Source organism: Anser anser (assembly GCF_964211835.1).
Source record: "Anser anser genome assembly, chromosome: 3".
Lineage (NCBI taxonomy): Eukaryota > Metazoa > Chordata > Aves > Anseriformes > Anatidae > Anser > Anser anser.
In genome coordinates, this window is record NC_139722.1 from 110632786 (window position 1) to 110653029 (window position 20244).

The 20244-nt window shown below is 38.9% G+C and overlaps 1 protein-coding gene across 11 annotated transcripts in view; it reads right to left on the minus strand.

Annotated features, from left to right (window-relative positions):
* WDPCP (WD repeat containing planar cell polarity effector) overlaps positions 1-20244 on the minus strand; it is a 150840-nt gene that overhangs the window by 106486 nt on the left and 24110 nt on the right. For 6 of the 11 annotated variants that reach the window (XR_014582869.1, XM_083832218.1, XM_083832223.1 and 3 more), the window contains exon 1: positions 17853-18016. The exons of the other annotated variants lie outside the window; for them this stretch is intronic. Coding sequence is in view for 5 of the 6 variants with exons in the window: in XM_083832218.1 (XP_083688344.1) it covers positions 17853-18001 (149 nt within the window). In the remaining variant the exon portion in view is untranslated. Of the gene's footprint in view, positions 1-17852; positions 18017-20244 lie in introns of those variants that run through there. 11 annotated transcript variants of the gene reach the window in all.

Consider the following 20244-nt stretch of genomic DNA (forward strand, 5'->3'; position numbering starts at 1 on the left):
CTTATTTGAGTTCACTTTCTTTCCTTTCTTACTTTAGCAAGTGAAACAAAACTTGCATTCCCCAAGGCCCAGAGATCCTAGATTAGATCTCTCGCTAATAGGAAGTCACTGAATTGAGTGAACTTCTCAAAATCCTATCATGGTTTGACTAAAAAAATAGAAAAAAAACCACTTTGATTGGCAGACGATCTGTTCAGCTGGAGAGAAGGCATATCTTTCCAGAAGTCAAGGTAAGAAGACTAGGAGACTTTAGCATGACAAATAACCAAACATAACTTCCCAAAATGACTGCAAAGCTGTCGTATGTAGTCACCACAGGCTTTTTCAATCGTGTTCTCCAGAAAATCTTCAAGGCCTATTTCTTTCACTGAATGTCAAAGATACAGGGCAAACCCTCCAAAAAGAGAGGGAAGCTTTCAAATAGGCACTACATACTCATTCTTCCCAGACACACACTTTAAAAAAAAAATGCAACCAAAAATTAAAAAGACAGTTTTGTATGTAAATGTAAAAAGAAAAAAAAAAAAAAAAAGACTTCCTAAAAACTGTATTTCAGTTCTGTACTGAACAACCCAGATGAAGCAAAATTCTCTGCACCTCTAATGAGGTAAAAGAGATTTTGTCAAATAATCTACCCTTGAGTTTAGCTTTTTGCTTCCCGCTTTCTTTGGGCTCTGTGCAACCCCAAATCTGCTAATTATTTGAATGCTGGTTGCTGTTGGGCCAGTGAAAATAGCCATCTGCCCCCAAAATACCAGTCCAGCCTATCAATACCCTAATCTGAAATACTTTTTAGTTATAGCCTACAGATAATTTGCTCTGTAACAAAATACAGCATTTTAAAGTCTGAATATTTTGTTCAGATTAATTTTTTTTTAGTAGTTCCATTTGAAGGAATACAGGCCAACTTTCAGAGTTATGCAATCACATCTCACCATTTATCACATCCCTATATTCCTACACAATGGAATGATGACAACAACGGCAGAGGGATCTGTCTTCAGAAAGTGCCTCTTAGAATTCACAGACTTCCTTTAACTATGTGAGTTGTTTGCTACTGCAAAAAGTTCAGCATGAAAACATATAAAAGGAATCCATGTCCCTTCTTTAAAACTGAGTAGAATTTGGGAAAAATAGGTTAAAATAACTCTATTGTTAAGATAACACTGGAATTCAATTTAATAGCTAGTTCTTTCTCTGGCTCACGCAACACTGGCTGTCTGCCTTCACAGTATCTCCACAAACAATAGGCAGGGATATTTTGGTGGCTGCGGAAAGCTTACTGACAAATGGAGATGTTCTGCAATGGTTAGCCTGCTTCAGTATCTGCACTCAGAGTGCTTTGTTTAAAAAAGAAAAATGCTCAGTTTAGTAAATCTTTGTTTAACCGCAGATACAGAAAATAACTATTTGGCCACTTTCTGACATCAACAAATGCTGAAATTGATATCTAGGGTCCGCTCTGACACCTTCAATTTAACTGCTATTGTGCCAAATAATTGAGAACCCTGCCCCGTGCGAGAGATTCAGAGCACTGGTACTGTATTTCTCCCTCCTGTAGGTTTACCTGGCACAGTGGGGTGCCTGTGAAAGGCAATGCCCAGCTCCCAACACGAGTGTATCCCAAGAACATGGGCCTCCGAAAACTTGTGAGGAGCCACCCAGAGAATAGGAAATGCTGACGACAACAGGTTATCTGAACTTTGTCATTTATGTGCTGGAGGCATGGCTCAGCACCCCAACATGGTCCCAAGCCCCCCTCTAACAGTAACTGCTGTATGGCCGGGCTACGGGATGGGCTTTGACAACCACGTGTCTGTTCCAGTGAAGTTGGGCCAAGGTGCTGCCAGAAATCCAGTGCTCCTAGCAAAAGGAAGAGAAACACAGGGGGTCCCCTCCAAAATATCTCTGTAGATTAGGGGACACACTCCTAGGAGCAGAAACAAGGTAAAACGGAAAGCTAGTCAGAAAGTGGGTACCTCTGTGCCATAGCAAGGTTCCTAACCTATTGTAATATCGTGTGTATGCATCCTGGACTAGGTGCTTCAGATTTGCGCTTGGGCAGATGTTACAGGACAAAATTCCCAAATAAAAGAAAATGCTACTAAATCCATTTCCACAGACTTAACTTTTCCTTTTTTGAAAAAACAAACAAACGAACAAAAAAACTATATAAAGCTATAAAGCTATAGTAGGAATTATTTTGTAAGAGTCAGCATAGGACACCCTTTTGTTTTCATAGAACCTTTAAGGTTGGAAAAGACCTCCAAGATCATCTGGTCCAACCATCCCCCTACTACCAATTTCGCCCACTAAACCATGTCCCTAAGCAACACGTCCAACCTTTGTCCTACTCCAGCTTGCTTTTATGTTGTGGGGTCTTTTTTTTTTTTCCAAAAATGTACATTAAATGAGTAGCTACTTGCTGTACACTTTGAGTAGATAAAATTTCTTTGTGTAAAGCATGTAAAATAAAATTTTAAACACACTAAACTTTTACATTTTTAGCTATATTAAAATGTACAGTGATTATTCCTTTAAAAATAAACCACTAAAGTTTCTTGCTCAGTCAAGTTCCCATCGATGATAATTGCAAAATGGCCTTCCCATCTTACAAGATAGATTTCTTCTTTTTTCCAGATATATGAAGCTGAAGCCTGTTTGATATATAAACACATTCAGAAATGAAGTCAGAATTTGTAAACCTTCAGTCTGTATTCTGGCATTAAGCAGAACTAATTCAGGTTCTTCTCATCTGTGACACTGGCCCAAATGTTCAGAGCAGATGGTGCAAATAGGTAAGTGTCACTGGTTTCTTGTCCCTGTGTAGAAATCCAGTGATGCTGGGAGGAATCCAGTGAGGTTTTAAGGACCTGGCTCCATGGGTCCATTGGTAAGATTAGCACAGAATTTTTAGCCACGGCACTTTTAAATTTCACAAAAGTTTGGATTTAAGACGTTGTAGAAACAGCACAAAATTGCAGAGTTAGTTTGGCTGGAAGTTCAACACTTGCAAAGATGGCATTCTGACACGTCTTCACCTGGTGCAAGCCTGCCTTTGGATTTCATAGGTCAGAAATTGTATCACCTGTGCAGAAAATGAACTGTTCTCATTTCATTCTTGAATGTTTCTTTCATTTCATTGTGGAAACTTAACTGCATTTTCTGACTAGCAGATATTCTAGTCTTCATTTTTCACTTTGCACTGGCAAAGCCCGAGATGTGTGTATTGTAAATAGGAACTTCGCAGTGCAGAATAAATGACAGTCAGGGTCAGAGGCCTGTTTACAATAAGATTGTGGTTAACCACAACAGTGAATGCTGCTCATTCAAGACCAGACCAAAAATGCCATAGCTACGCAAAGTAAATGCTTGCACCTGATAAAATTTGGATCAAATGGGTTACCAATTCTTCTCTAATGGCAACTTCAAGCTGGCTTTGGTAGTCTCCATGCTTCCCGCTGTGTTGACACCCATGACCAGACCTCTTGCAGCTGGCTCACTGGTGCCTCAGCCACTGCTCTCTGCTCCCCGATTTCTTTACGTACAGGTCCTAAGTTCAGTATGTCACCTTCCCCTTTGGAAGCAGACCTGGGTCACCTTTGTCTTTTCTCTTTCTTAGGTGCTTGTTGAACTCAGACACTTCCTTGCCTGCTGCTGCTTTTTCTGAGCCTGGGCCAACCCCTCCTCACCACTGCAATCTCCAGAACTGGACACTGAAACTCCTTGCCTGAGTTCTTCACTCTCTTTAGCAGCATAATGGGCTTTATTCTTATGTTTATTTACTTCTCCTTTAAATCCCTTTTCCACTGAGAAAAGAAGTGCAGATTTTGTAGTATAAATGAAAATCAGGTCCTCTGCTCATAAGCCCAACCTCTGATTTTAAGTAGAAATACAGACATGCTCTTATAAATCTTCTCAGTGTCTAATAATTCATATTACAATATTGGTTTAAGAATATTTTTAGCTTATACAAATAACAGGTTGTTCAGTTATCATAAATCTTAAGTTCAGCGCAAATATTTGCTGTTGGTACTTCCTTTCTCTCTAAGGCAGCAGACTTTGATGACTGAGAATGTTTATTCCAAACACACAAATGAAGCAATTTTTTTTCCTTATTCTAAATTCCCCAACCTAAATAAGAAAACTGTTTTGTGAACAACACACGGAATATTCTGTATTGAATCACACAGTGAGGCTTCTATTGTAAGAAAGGCCTAAATATGGCTTACAGAATAATCATTGAAAGGAAATACATTATCTGATAACTCAAGAATTCTGGCATGAAAATTATACATTGTAAACTTATTCCCATAGGCTGTGAAGTTGTAGCATGCTCCACTGAATTACTTTTTTATGAGGTCTGTTCTACTGTTTTACGAGTCCGAAAATAATCCTTTTTTGCAATGACAGTTAGTTACATTTACGGAGTTTTCATACTTCAAGATATCCGCATAGCTCCTTAAGAACAATAAGACTATTTGACATATGCTAACACACTGAAGTTCTGTAAATGCTGGAAAACAAAACAAACATTTCATTTCCAGTTGTTACCAGTTAAGATTACTTTTAACACAATTATCTTGGGCTTAACACATACTCATCTGTTTTAATTGCATTCAAAGCATTGAGGCGCTGATCTTGCAACTGGTTCTGCGTTTGCCACCTCAGCAAAACTCATAGTAGGACCGTGTCCATAGACAGTTACCATAAAAAAATGTAACCAGACTTAATATCTGAAAGACTAGTACTTACTATATATTTGAAACAGATTAGTTGTACATGGCCAAAAAGCCATGCAGGCCATTGCTCAGGATGTGAATTGTTGGATGAGAGACAGCTGTCATGTTCACTCTCTGAGCTGGAAATTCAAAAAACATTTTGTACTTACTAGATAGAGGGTGTGGAAGTTCAAGGACATGTGCAGAAACACTACAGGAAATCTATATGGGGATAACTTGTTCCCTCTAATTGCTTGCTCATGTGTTAAAACCTAGGCACAATTTTTGCTGAGTTGCCACCCAAGATGATGATAACAGGAACAGAAACTAAATTCTTATTTGGTAAATTCTAGCCTACTGCCCGAACCGCTCTGCTGACTCTCCTCCCTTCAGGAACAGACTTCCAATATATATTATTGGTAGTCTCTTTGGAAAGACAGCTATTGACTAAGTGAACAGATAAGATTAACAACAGCCAAGCAGAATGAATTTGAGGGAGGTAATGCCATTTGTCAAGAGGATATTTAGTTTATGTATCAGCCACACCTCTGACAGCATTAATGAAGCCAGCAATCATTCTCCAATTGATACTGCAGGCAAGTATTACAATCTATAACAACTCTGACAGAGTGGGTGTGAAAAGTCAAGAAGGTCACAGAAAATAGATATAATTGACCCAGGTTTTTACTTCATAGAGTGAAAAGTTCATATACACATTTTGATAAAGACCCTGAAGGCCTTTATATAAACTAGATAGTAGATAAGTGATCCAAACCACAGATATCCAGGGCTGACACATGACATAAGGTAATTACAGAAGTATTAAATGTCAAACTGTTTTACACTATTCTTTAAGATAGTGATTGTTGTTGTAAATAAACCATTTTTTCAGAACTAAAGGTCAGTAGGTCACAAAATTTCACAGTAGTGATTTCTTACTGCAAACTGAAAGAAAAGATAATAAAATCTCTTTTTTAAGCTAAGCAGAAATGAGTATCAATAGGTGAAAGGACCTGCACATTATCCAAGTACAGGTAAAGTCCTTGCTCCATTGCCCTACCATTGCTGCAACTCCTATGTAGAAGGAAAGAAGGAGATTTATAACAGTGGATCTTTAAAATGTGAACATCAGTTCAAATTAGAAATTAGTAACAAGTATTTTAGTTCATCACCTGGTCATGCAGCATGGGCTGCTACTATCAACAAGGATCAGAGCAATAGTTAAGTCCAAAGCAATGAGTTAACCATAGTGCAATCTGAATTTTAACTGTACTTACATCTAAACAAATAAGGTTCTTACATACTTTTATGCAGTACTTCAGATTTAGCTATCAAACTACTAACCAGACCTGTGAGGGCATCAGTCAAGTCTTACAAGTGCAGCACTGAAAATGTAGCATGAACTAGATCTATTTAGTTTTGCTTTTAATTATGTGATGTACCAACAATTTTCTCACTGACCTGTACAGCTCTTGCCTTTAACATTTTATAATGTTTATAATGAGTATTTATTTCAAGAATTTTTCAAAAGAACATTGGCAAACACATTGATTTGATATACAAATCGTGAAAATTTGCAAGCTGTCTTTAAAAATAGAAATATAATTTCTAAGTACATTGTATGAGCTGAATAAATTTACTAGAACAAACATTGATTATATTTAGATCGACAGTATACTTACATATGTTTTTGGTATTCTTTTTCAGAATGTTTTGCCAATTAAATAATTTACAGTAGCTTCTTTATGTTGACATTTTCTTCTGTTTTTGTTTGTTGCAAGCAATAAAGTAAGCTTTGCTAATATTTGAAAATTACCTTTGAATAGCCATTTCTGAGGCTCATTGAGATTCTTGTTTGCTCAATGCATTTATTTTTAAAAATGGCTTTTCTGCTATACTTGAATTCCAGCTAATCCAGTGAGACTTGTATCTTGCTTTCTTCAATGTAATATTAAAAAAAAACACTACAATGCCTATGTGTCAGACTTCCTTTTAAGAAAGATTTGATTGCAAACACAAACAAAAAGCTTTTCTTCTTTTGTACTCCCTTATGATCTTCAAACAGGTTTCTATGAAAAGGACTAATATTTTTCAATTTTAAGCCATACTCACCTTTGCAGTAAGACAAAAAATGAAAATTTCATGTTACAATAATTAATTTCTGATTGTAATGCTACAGTATAGTTTATGTTATGTTTTAATTACACAGATATGCATTAGAGAAAATAACTTTGAAGAGAAAATGCATTTGTTTAAACATTTTCATAATCACATTTGAAAACGTTGAGCAGTGGGGTCATATACAAAATAAAAGGTACAGATTTTAATAGTGAACTAGGAACTATTCTATTACTTTTAGGAGAGAGGAAATTGAGCCATGAGAGCAAAATACTTGTTTCGTAGGTAGAGCCAGTTTCAGAAATTTACCTTATTAAAAAAACACAAACAAAACAGGTCAAGTGCATGGTATGAGGCACTACCAGCAAGGTGGGGCAGAAGGAAAAGACGGAGAGAAGAGAAAGATCAAGCCAAGCCGTGTGTTTTTGACAACAAATGATGATTTTAGGAATCCAGTTACCAAAACCAAAAGGAACATTTCCTGCCAAACAGAATGAACCAGAGATGCTTGGTTTATTCACCAGTTTTCTCACCGTGTGAGCTTCCCTTAAAGACTGCTCTCTGTAAGATGGACAGAAACATGACGGCGTTTGGCTATTGCAGCGTTAAATGTTGTCCAGGAACACATACATGACAGAAAAAACTGATGGGCTCAATCAACCTCTTTCCATTGACTATGCAGAGGATCCAAAGTAACTACATTAATACAAGTAGTTCAAGGGCCAAAAGCGCAGTCCAACTTCATTCTACCTATTATGGGAGCAGAGTAAGACAAGCTGTTAATGAGATACCTGGAGCTGCCTTTGCCTAGTAATTGCAACAGTTGCAGTCTCAAACCTGTCATACAACAAAATTACAATAGATTTAGTAACAGTCCAAACCATCCCTATAAATTTGAGTATTTATGGTAAAGATGAATTGAGTTCCAGGATGTCATCCAACGCTTCCTATGGAAGATTTTCCTCTGGCTAGTAATACAGTCACCCCTGAATAAAAACTGGTAGATCTGATATTATGACCAGCTTCACCCACCTCAAAAAGCTGAGAATTACAGTATCTTTATTTGATGTGCCAGATGTTGATGCTGACATACAGGTAATTTCTTTCACCAGCCCCAGTTTCATGTCTTGAAAGCATGCATATGACTCTGTAGGCTAGTAGTTCTTGATTTCTGTAAGAACACGCATTTGTGGAATTTATATATTTTATGTTTTGTTACCTTCATTAAATATAAAATGGACTTTTGTCAACTCCTGGTACTTCAGAAACAACCAACTACCTTGCAGCATCTTCCCCATGCGTACTTGAATTACAGAGAGGAGTGTAAATTAGTTCTCCATAAAAATGACAATCTACTTTTTTAGATGATGTTGGTGATGTGCTGTCTGGCTTCAGGCTTACTGCCTTACTTTTCCAGCTGTAATACAGAGTTTGCTTTGTTTTCCTAGTGGACAGATTTAAAGGAGATGAGATTGACATAATCAAAATATGTGCATCCTTGTGTTCTTGCTCATGAGTTAAGATATCCAATATGTTTTATCATCTGTTCTTGCTTTTCATGACTAAGCTTAGTAGCTCTACTCCCATCATTAACTGATGGATTTATGCTACTTGTTGAAAAAAGTATTATGAAATAGGTCTTGCTGATGTAAGAAATGTTTACTGATCGAACAAAATCTCCAGACACTGGAGACAGCAAGACCCACAGCCCTTGACACAGAGATGGTACCACAAACACAGCAACAGACACAGGTGCAACAAAAACCTGGATACTTATGCCCGAAGGGATGTTTTGCTACCTTTTATGTTTAAGTCTTAGGAGGACATATGGCTTCTTAAGAAGCTCTTGAAAAAGACTTCTGTCTCTACCCACCTTCTGAGCTCAGGGACAGTTCCACCAGCTGTCCCTCAACATTTTACTAGAGAAGGTCTTTGGAAGCTTTGTCAGCTTTCAAAAGCAGTTGGATATCAGAAATGCTTAGCTATGCTATCTGGAAATTTGTGCAAAGATGTCTCCTGGAGAGCCACGTTCTCTGGGAGCAGTATTTTCAGTATTTCAGGAGTATTTTCAGTCACCATCTCTGGGGACTGGCTTTCACAAAGATTTGCAGGTGGTAGATTTCTTTGCTGAGCACTCATCATCTAAACATTATTGGGCATATAACTGAGAGGTACTGCTTTGTTCTATGGACCACTTTTGAAGTGTAGTGACTTTTATTCAGTCTTGGGAACTGATTCTGTAATGGCAGAATTTTCTTTCAGAAATTTTCCTACCTCCATTTTCCTTCCCTCACTTTGTACCAATGTTCAAAGGTTCATAAGCGCTAACTTTAAAACAGTATTCCTGAGACAAATGGTTATAAAACCAGGTCCCAGTTCTGCTATCTTCCAGCACAGATGTATCATTTTTAAGGTTGCTATTGAATGTGAGGTCATGAGAATTCAAGACAGAAAACCCATTTATCCTCCTGAGAGTTTTAACTTTTCTAGAAATAGCAAAAACTTATGAATTATATCTATTTTACTATTCCTACTGCAACTGCATTCAGTGGAGTTACAAAGAATGAGCCCATTTCTAAAAGGGACAGTAATATTGTAAGCAAGTGCTATACAGCACAGATGTTCATCTGTATCATTTTTCAATTGCATGGGGTCTATATACATTTTTTTTTGTTTTTACATAAACAATTACAAAATGTAGTAATTAACTGCTCTGAGTCATTCCACCCTCTCTGAATCACCTATAGTTATCCCCATTTTAATCCCCTGAATTCCAAAAATGGCACCAGGCGAATTAAAGAAGAAATTGGGTAATTCTGGGATACATAAAATGACTCTTCACTTAAAGTTTAGCAAATAAGGTTTTAAGAAGAGCGTGCTCCTTGGTGCAGAAGCACCCTCTAATGGCTGACTATTGACTGCTCTAAATAATAACTGCAAAAGGAATGGAATAGCTCCCCTACGCTAACGCACAAGAGAAATAGAAATGTGAACAAACATATGAATGCACGCCCACATTCACATTTCAAGCACAATCTCTGTTGCATGTTCTTAACACAGCAAAAAACAGGAACAGAAATCTGATAAACCTTTATAATTAGTCTGCATTTCCTTTTAAAACAATATTAATTTAGTACATGAAATATTTTAAGTTTGCCTAGCTTTCAAACGTTCTTCAAAATTTTACAATAAACAGAAACTGACTTTCCTGTCTTTTCTTCTACTAAAGAAAACTAGTCCAAAAAGGTGTTAAGAAAAGTGCTACATTAAATCTAAATCATAAAATAATTTAGGTTAGAAGGAACTTGGAAGTCTTTTGGTCCAACTCCCTGCTCAGAGTTGGTCAACTCTGAATTTAGATCCTAATAATACAGCATTCATTTTATTTTTTTAAGTTATACTTTCTATTTATGCTAAAGCTATACTAAAGATACCAGAAATACAAACCAGTTCTGCTGTCTAAAAACATGCCTTAATATATATACATTTCTTTTTATTCTGTGGCTTTGCTGTGTTTGGTTGTTGGTGTGTTTTTTTTCTGAAAATACCCCAAAGGAGTATTCTAAAATTTGCTCATATAACTACACTAGTGTACCTCCATATGAGAATCAGTATCTAGTATATAGTCCTTTATTAGTAACTGTTAAGTATATCTCAGTGCTCATGCAAAGCCAGTGGCAGATAGAGCAGTTAATAACATGAAAGTAATCAGGCTAACCGACCAACTTGCTTCTCAACATCACTTTTCAAATCTCTTTGGGCTAAATTTTCAGCCAGTGTGTGGGGAATTAGCCATAGAAATCCCATTAACGTTAATGAATGTTCCATGGTTAACTCCCTATGCTCTGTGCTGAAGATTTACCCCTATATCTCTAAAATAAATATGTCCAGATGCCCAAATTCTTTTTATAGAGCCTGAAGAAATTAAGGGCTTTATTCTCAAATAATTGACTCGTGCACATATATCTTTTTCCCCTATGGATCATCTTCTACATATCAGAATTGGTGTAATGTCTGCATTATTCTCTTTGAAAAGATTATCCAAAGTGCATGTTTACTGCATAAAGACCGAGTTTAGTTAATTGTCTATTTTACAAAAATAATACATACATTGAGTCAGACTTCTCTCATAGTTAAATACACAACGCACAGGTTGAACAATACTCCATGTTGCAAGAACAGCCTGCATTCGTAGGTACGTTTCTGATGAAAAGCCAGTATTTAGGAAACTCATTAGTCTGACAGAATTGGAATATATACTGGATTCTTATATATATGGGAATCATATATCCCTACAGAAAGGCAAAACAAGTAGGGTAATATAAGCCTCTGCAAGCGGTGGCAAAGGCACTGTTTAACAGTGATGGAGGATGCCTGTTACACTAACCAGGAAAAAATGAAACTGGGAAGTGCTTCCAGGACCACAAAGAGAAACTGCCCTCCATTTTTGAAAAGTGGGGGGTGGGATAATGGGGATGTGTTTCTGTCATCTCTTCAACTCTCACTTGCAAGAATATGCCCTTGCTATTTTTCAGGTTTCAATGTAGATGCCCACTTGCCTAGATTAGTATATCATTCCAAGGTCAATGTTTGGTTTTTAAAAAAGTGCCAAAATGACTTCTTTGCTCTAAATGCTTCTTTCTTCTAAAATTCACGTTTATAAATTTTTGGCTTCACTGGTACTAAACATGCTTAAATGCTTTATTTATCTGAGGTCTGCTACTGCCCATAAAGACATAAAATGATGCTGACCTTTCAATATACTGAGACTTTTTCAGGCTTCCAATGCATTTCAGAGGTGACTCAATCCCTCGAGTCAGAGAACTGCTTCAAACCATATTAATTTTCTAAAATTTGGGAAATACTTCTTTAGTAACATTCTTTTCATATGCAAAGATTTACCTAGCCTTTATTGAAATTACTATTTCCACAGATCAGATTGGAAGAAGTCTGAATACCCAACTGTCCGCATCATCCCTAGAAATAATTAAACAGACACTATAACCTCAAAGAGGACAATCTACTTTGTCCCTGAATACAGAACTGAAAAATCAAATTGTTTTCTCTGAAAATGATATACCAGCTAAATGAAGATAGAGAAAGCCCCCTGAAATTATGTAGTGAAATCGTATGTGAGAAAACTCACTCAGAAAAGACCCCAATCCTTCCAGTTATGCCTGGAGCTGAAGATGGCACATTTAGATAGGACTTCTTTTAGCTTATGTGCAGACTCTTAAAATCATTTCTAGATCAAAGATTAAATGTATAGTCCTCTTAAGAACACCAAACTACGTGACCATAAACCCATCCTCTTTCAATAGCAACACATTTAGACTGATTCCCTCTTTCCACTGAAAGGTCTTTCATACAAGTCTTTCATAGCCAAGATAAAAAAAGGGAATTTTTCTGGTACAGGAAAGCACAGAAATGCTTTCAGCTAGAATCAGGAATCTGGAATGAGGTAAGGCCAGGCTGCTGGGGGTGGGGATAAGAATCGGTCATGTAAACAGGTTTTATATTGCATTTATTACAAACTCCCCTTATTTTCACTTGCTTCTTTGGAAATTAGCACAACCATGACTGGATTAATTCTCTGTGGGTTTCCCTCTGCACTATTATTGAGCAGTCATGGGAAAACAGTCAAATGAGTATGGCTCTAGTGGAGCCATACATCTAGGAGGAAGGGCAATCACCAGAACACAGGGCTTGTCTAAAAAAAGACATTCAAGCAGATAGGGCAGTTAAGCTGACCTCCCCAAAGTGATGTCCTCAGGCTCTAATTGAGCTGAATTTTTGATGTTTTATGTCACCTTAAATAATCTTTATTGGCAAGGGAAGAATTTTATAGAGGGCGTTTGTTGGTTTCCTGGCTTTACAGACACATCCCTACCTATTTGTCAGGCTTTTTGTCACTTTTCATCCCTCACTGCACTGCTTCACATCTGAGCAGGTCTTGTCTGCATACCTGTGTGCCCCCCACAGCTCCGGGACTGTCTTGACCAGCTGAAACCTCTCTCTTTAAAGCCCTGAAAGGTGACCAGAAATGTCTCTTTTCAGTATGGTGAGAAACACAGCCATTGCAGCAGCCATGCCATCCTCACATCTACAGATCCTGAGAGAATAAAGGTGAAGACAAGGCATGAGTTTGGCATGCCTGCTGCCTGATCTAGCACATCCTTCCCAATGGTTTGTGGGTTAAGAGTTCCCTTTCCGCCACCACATTCCCAGACAGAGTTGCCATCCTGGTAACCAGCAGCACTGCCATCTCCTCTTGGTGTGTCCAATGGTTTTCCAAACCTGCCTCAGGATAACATACTCCAGCATCAAGACACCTTACAGGGTTTTTACTTGTAGTGACCAAATTGCTGGCATCTGTTCTCTTGCCTGCTCTCCGATTGATACGCTTGGCAATAGTAGCTTGGAGGGCTCGAGTCCACTTGTCCACATGTGACACTGTCTGCTTGTGGCATCCTAAAAAGTATTCTTTCTCACCAACATTTTTGTTCACATTGGGTAATGGGGAAGGGGAGAGAGGATGGGCACTATTTATGAAACTGCTTCACTCTCCTCCCTAAAATCATTGGAAATTTCCACAACAGTCCCAACAGATTTCTCAACGTTCAACTAGTTTGCAACTGACTGGCATCAAGCGAGCGTAATGAGCTTCCAGAAGGTATGGCAAAATGCCTGCTGGCACTGCCACGAACTGCCCCGTCTATATATTGTGGAGGGAGTTTGGAGATGGACAGTGGCCTATGCCTCACTTCATTTTTGCTTCCAGAACTGGTCGTGCAAGTTGCACATCATTACCCTGCTTCCCTACATGCAGCTAGCTGATCTACCCCTCAAGTGGCACTCTACCAAATCAAGCTGCTTCAGCTAAATGTCCCGGGGAAGTAACTATTTTTAATCTACCCACTCCTCCTCCTTCATTAGCTGTATGGCCACAACTTCAAAAGCTTTATGAAATCACAGCTCCAAAACCATCTCTCTGCATGACTACACACGCACGTGCACAATCTTATTTGCATTAATGATTATCACAATCGTGATATATCCTCTGTGCTGTCTTACAGCAGTTCCAAATGGAGTGGCAAAATTACTGGACATAGGGAGAGGAGCCATATCCATTTCCTAGCTTCATTCCCAGTCCTAAAATTCCTGCGTGTATTCCAGGCATCGGCAGATGGAAAAATGCATGAACATATAAAAAAGCAACTGATCCAAAGCACAGAGCTGAGCAGCATAATAGTGCTATTGCCAGGGTAGCCGGTGGTTAAATCACAGATGTAGGGAACACAAAAAATGTTACCTTATCATACAGTGGGGTCTCAGTTTGATATAGTCAAGCTGTTCCACATTGAAACAAACGATTCCAGTTGCCCCAAGCGCTCTTTGTATCTGACAACACTTTTCTATACAGATCCTTAAGGATCAAGAAGAGCACAGGATACTGCAATTCCTGCACCAACACATGTTCTAGGGCTTTTTAAGACAATTCATCACAATAAAGTCAGTAAAGGTGTCCCTGCCTTGTCCTTTCTGAGGATTTCTTCATGAGATGTGCGATATTTAGTAACCACATTCCTCATTTGTCAGCCTTCTTTCAGAGTTGCAAAACACACCTAAAAAATATTCCACTGCTCGATCACGCTAACACGAGTCATATTAATTAAGAATATGTTTGTGTAATTACATGGGAGAGGTGCTTTGCACAGCAGTTAAAGTACATGCAACATCTATAATAAAGCAACCCTGTGTGTAAGATATTATTACAGAACAGGGTTCTTGGTTGGAAAGAAAGAAGTAATTTAAAAATTGATGCCAACTCTTTGGTGTTTTCTAGGTCACATAAATTGTTATTAGGACCTTATATATTTAAATAACAAAGCACGTGAAAATGTATTTTATCTGACTCAATAAGAACAATCATTCTATGCCATTTGCTGGATAAAGTTAAACACATTTCTCCCAACAAGTTAATTAATAATACATCATTTACATATAGCAACTCTATCTGAATGGTGATTGCAAAACTTTGATTTTCTTTTAACCACTTTACCTAAAAGAATAAACATTGATGTAATCAAATTTTCACATCTTCAAATTATAATGATCACTTTGGTCAGAGCTAACTCTTCTCACGGGTCCAATAAAACAGGGTTGCACACGCTCTGTGATAAAGATTAGCACGCTAAAAGAGTTGTTAGCAGGACAGTCCAACTGTCCTTAGGCAAGCAAGCTCCCCGTTTGCTGCTTAAAACAGGTAGCAATAAATAGAAATAAAGCTGCGTATGCTCAGTGAAGCCATTTTTTTGTGTTTTCTTTTTAATTTTAATATCAAAGTATCCCAAACCCCAATTATGCTTCATTAAGTGAAACTGTGACTATCCCACTTAATTATTTTAATATCTCAGGATTAGACAAGGAATGCAGAATTTTGGTGAAGTAGACAATGAAGGAAGCACATAGGCTCTTCCAAGAAAAGAAAAAAAAAAAAGCTGTATTTCATGTTTTGAGCCAATCAACAATGAGCCACAGATATTGTATTACAGATGATTGCTTTAATCCTAAGGCATTTTAGGGTGTATTTGAAGTAACACAAGGGAAGCTTGCTTTGATATATTCACTATATAAAGCTGCTAGGAGATGGCTCGTAGATTCACATAGTATGAGTTAAGTTCTCTATTCCCATGTGAAATAATAATAAAATAAAAAAAGGCAAATACTTTCAAGCAGACCTAAGGTTAACATAATCGAACTCATACAGCTCTCTCTCCCAGGCTATTCGGTCTCCATCTGCATATTACAAAACCACTCGTCCTGTGCCACAAACCTCTCATTTGAAATTGCCAACTTCTCTGTACGCTTTCTTACTCCCGAGTTTTCATAACATCGTTTTCACCTTCGCTGTCGTCAGGAAAGGCAACTTTACACAATGGCACCACCTAGTGTTTAAAACACCCATTTTCAATCTTTACACTGACCTCAACTGCTTTACTTTCAATCACATTTGATGAAAAACTTAACTTTACAATTAGAGAGCACGTCTCCTCTTCAAATGAGACTCACCTGCCTTTCTACCAGTTTGCACTTGTGCTTTTCTATCCGAACTGCCCACAACATGACCTCAGCGAGCATATTCTTATTTTAATTTCTACTCGGTTTTCATTTGAAAGAAACATTCATGTACTGGAGGAAGACCTGTTTTGTGATTAAAGTCAATATCATTGTCTCTAAGGCAGATTTACACTGGTTGGTTAAGCGGAAATAAGACTATACCTCCATGTATTTCAAATCGATTTTGAAGAAAGTAAATATCCCATAAAAATTTACATCTTGAAAAAATGTTTACTTAAAAGATTAAAGGCAGGTGCTATCAGATCAGAAAAATGCATCGTTCAGTGCCCAAACTTGTCTTTTATTGTCGTGGGCAAGCTGGCAGCCTTGCTATTTGCAAGTGTCAAATCATGTTACTACTTTTACAAGTTTACTTAAAGTTTTCAATAACTTTGCAAATCTTCATCGGTGTGAGCTGAAGTACTCACATATATCTTCACCAGGTTGATGACTTTCCTTTTCTGCAGGTGAGGTAACATTTCAGCAAAAGCGTCTCAGTTCCTTAAAATTCTGCTGCCTTTTTCTTTAAAACAACTTCAAATTTGGCAGCATTGCCCTTTATTTTAGAAATACAGCTCACACCGTACCTCTGCTGGACCTTAAAAAAATATCTCTGACCTCCAGTGGAAAAAAACACCATGTTGTTCAAAACAGCTCGGTAAAAAAATTCAGTTTTAGCAAGTAAGGTCCAAAACGGGATGCTTGGGATGCTCCAGTCTCCCAGTTCTTAGTGCTGGCTAAGGACTATGCACCACGCTCCTCAAACTCCTGCATTTCAAATAAAAACACCATTTTATTTCCATATGGGCTGAGTCCAACACACACCGGAGATGCAGCGATTCAGAGTAACCTTCCCATTTTGCTTGAGGCTGAGACTGCTCCAGAAGCCCGCGGCAGAACAAGGACCCAACCGAGCATCCCCAAGCCCCAACAGCTACTTTCTCTCCATTACTGGCACAGCTGGTCCCAAGCACGCTCCTCAGGTACCATGTTTTAGGTGGCAGGTGTGTTTTGAAACACATAGTGCTACTGAAAGAACGCACAGATACGGTCTCTATCCATGAATTTTTATTTAATTACTCGGTGGTTACAGCAACCTGAGCCACATTAAAAAACCTCTCTTCTTCAACACCCCAACCTAACATACAGCTCAGAAATCCTCTGCCCTTCTTGTAATACTGAAGGCTTAGCACTGCATAAATATTCCCATCACATCAATCCCACCTAATTTCCCCAATCTAAACGCTTATTATCTCTACTTCTGTGTTCCTCCTTGCACACCTAACCCTTGCTTCAGCCTCAGTCCCTCTCTGTTCTACTCTTCCACCTGCTAGTCTCTTCTTTACCTCCTGCAAGCATTTGTGTTATTTTCAAGTACAGTTTCCTTTTAAATTACTAGCTATACTCAAGTTACATTTGTTCAATATAAATAAAGGCAAATTTATCAAAAATACCTACATTATTTCCCATGCATTTACAAAGGATTCAATTGCATAGTGTCTGAGACCTCCTGGTTTAGCGGTCCCACATTCCCTCGAGTCACCAATAGGATGAAAACACCAGCTATCTAAAAACCTTCTGAGCAAACCTTCTACACATAGTCTTTGCAAAACTTTTGCCAATTTTTTTTAGCATTAGAGTCTCATGGGAGTTTCAGGGGGGCAGAGCAATGTGGGAATGGGGGTGCGTTGCATATATAGGAGGGCAAAAAGTCATTGCTAATTTTACTTTTAAAAGGTGATGCTGGGTAGGAATGGGGTTCATTATGGGCATCTCCAAAATTCCAGAATAGATTCCTAATAAAGGCTGTTCAATGGACAGAGGTTGGGATACCCTGTAGCCCAACATGTTCTTTAAATTGGAAAACCTCAACCTTAAGGATAACAACATTACCTTGTTCGGTATGGGAAAGCACAGAACTGATCCACCAGCAACTGTGCTGCTACCCTCAGATCCCCAGCACAGACAGTCCTGAGAAAGGAGCTTGTAAAGAAAGACACAGAGAACTGTTGATCCTCCCTCAGATGTGCTCCTACAACCATTTTGTAAGGCCATACAAGGAAAATGTTTGATTTAAAACCAGTTCAATTCCCTGAACCAGCTCATCAGGCATCCCTACAAATAATTTACCAGCACAATTATGGCAGTGATGCAAGAGTAAAACAAGAGCTGTGTCAGCTGGTAGGGCTGCCAAAAAGATGCCTCTTGAAACTGCATTCTCAGGAGAGAGATAATGTGAACCGCTGACATCTACAAGGTGTTTTCAGCTGGAGACAGCTGGGCATAATAGCTCCAGAAGGAGAGGATGCCTTTAAAGGTGACAGCAACAGCTCTGCTTTTGCTTCCCAGCAGATCAGCAGAAGTTGAGGATGGGCAGTGTCACCAAGCGAGCCTATCTTGTATTTATTATCTGAAAGCTTTGACTGGGCAGAAATGATTTACCCCAAGACATCTGTCCTCGTTCTTTTCACCCGCTGCTCATGCCCCTGCGCTGCAATACCCACAGGCATTGCATAAGAGCTTCTGAGCAACCACAGCCTACAGCCTGGCATTCAACGAGAAACCAGAATCAGTCACAGTTTACATGAGTGCAGTGGACTAATTTGGGACAATTCCACTTGTTTTTATAAGCAGCATAATCTGGAACAACTACAGCCATCTCACAGTGAGATGTTTCTTCAAAGGCTGAGCCGTACTTACACGCATTATTCTCAGATTCTCTCTTCTCCATATGGCAGGAGGGGGAAAAACAACCTTTTCTCCATGCCGCTTCCTCCAGGAGGGTAAATAACCTGTTTTTTCTGAAGGGTAAGTGGACCAGATTACAGGATAAGAAAGGGATAAAAATGAGAAATGCAGTAGCAGCACATGAGCAAGCCTCAAATATCCTGTACTGAGTTATAGGCATGTAAACAGAAGCTTTTTCTCCTTTTTCCCCCTTTCTGAAGAAAAGGAAGCTAGAGGCAGAGCAACGAAGGCTATCAGCTCAGCTGCTGAAGTGAAAGGCACAAACAAAACGCAGACTGTGACAAATGTTTTTGTTCTTTCTAGATAAAATGGAATTATAGGCAATTTCAAAATTTAGTTTCCCTGTACTGGTTGGTCACAGCCTAGGAAAATGAGATATACTGTGATAGATGAAAAACAAAGGCAAATTTAGGCACAAATGAACATAAGACCACATTCTAACTCCATCTCTGGGGACTGAAGGGCCGTAAAGGTGACAGATACTTCACAAAGGTGATGAAGACAATGATAGAGAAGGGTATTTTGAAAAGCGGACATACTGAAGGCTGTTCAAGCTTGGGCTTGCACAGTGAAACTTGGAAGCATGGCAGGGACTATGCTGAAATCCCCACTGGGATGAAGGCCTTTCACATGAGACTGCCACTATTCAATCCCCAGACTAAACATGAAACAGCAGAACGACCAAATACACATTCCTGATCAAATTTTGTAACCGGAGAGAACTGTCATTGCATGCAAAATGCACCTGCATTTGCATACATGTCAGAGCAATGAGTCCCATCCAACACAAATAACCTACTAAAATCTGAAGACATTCAGAAGTTTCTGAGAACTGCACGTCCTTGTTTGGGTCCTTCATAGGCAGAAACATCTTCTGATTGCACAACCACTAATTTCCATACAAGTAGAGGAACACTGTAAAAAATTCCCTTTTAAAAGCATTTTTATTGCTGGACAATGGATCTTGGTGGTGAACTTGACATCTCTGACTGGCTAAGGAAGATCTCATGACATCACACCAGGATGAAATTGTTTTTCCCTCACCCACTTTGCTTTTGAGGGATTGGACACTGAAAGAACGAGGGAGAAGACAAGAGGGAGAAGATCACTGTGGAGTTCAGGGCTCCAATACTTGAACGGGGCAGATTATCACAGGACAGATGCAGCAGCTCTCCTTTCAGCTGCCCACCTAATCCTCTTTTTCTTGGGGGCAAGGGGTACTCACCCTGCTGCAGGGTGGCTCAGCTCCTTGTGAAATGAGTGTTTCACAGTTCTGAACTGATGCAAGGCACAGCTCGGTTGCAATGGCACACTGGCACCAATTTCAATTTTCCTTCGCTTGCCAACCTGTAATTTGTGGCAGCGCAGGAGCTGCTACATAAGCAACTGAATTGTCCCTGAAGCAGAGGCAGAGCACTAACCTGAACAGTCATCCCAAAGTAAACCATCTCGGATTGTGAATCAGAACCCCGAGGCACCTCGTGCCCCTGCGAGACCTCGTTTAGGAGCAGCAGCACTTGGCGCTGTCTGGCTGATT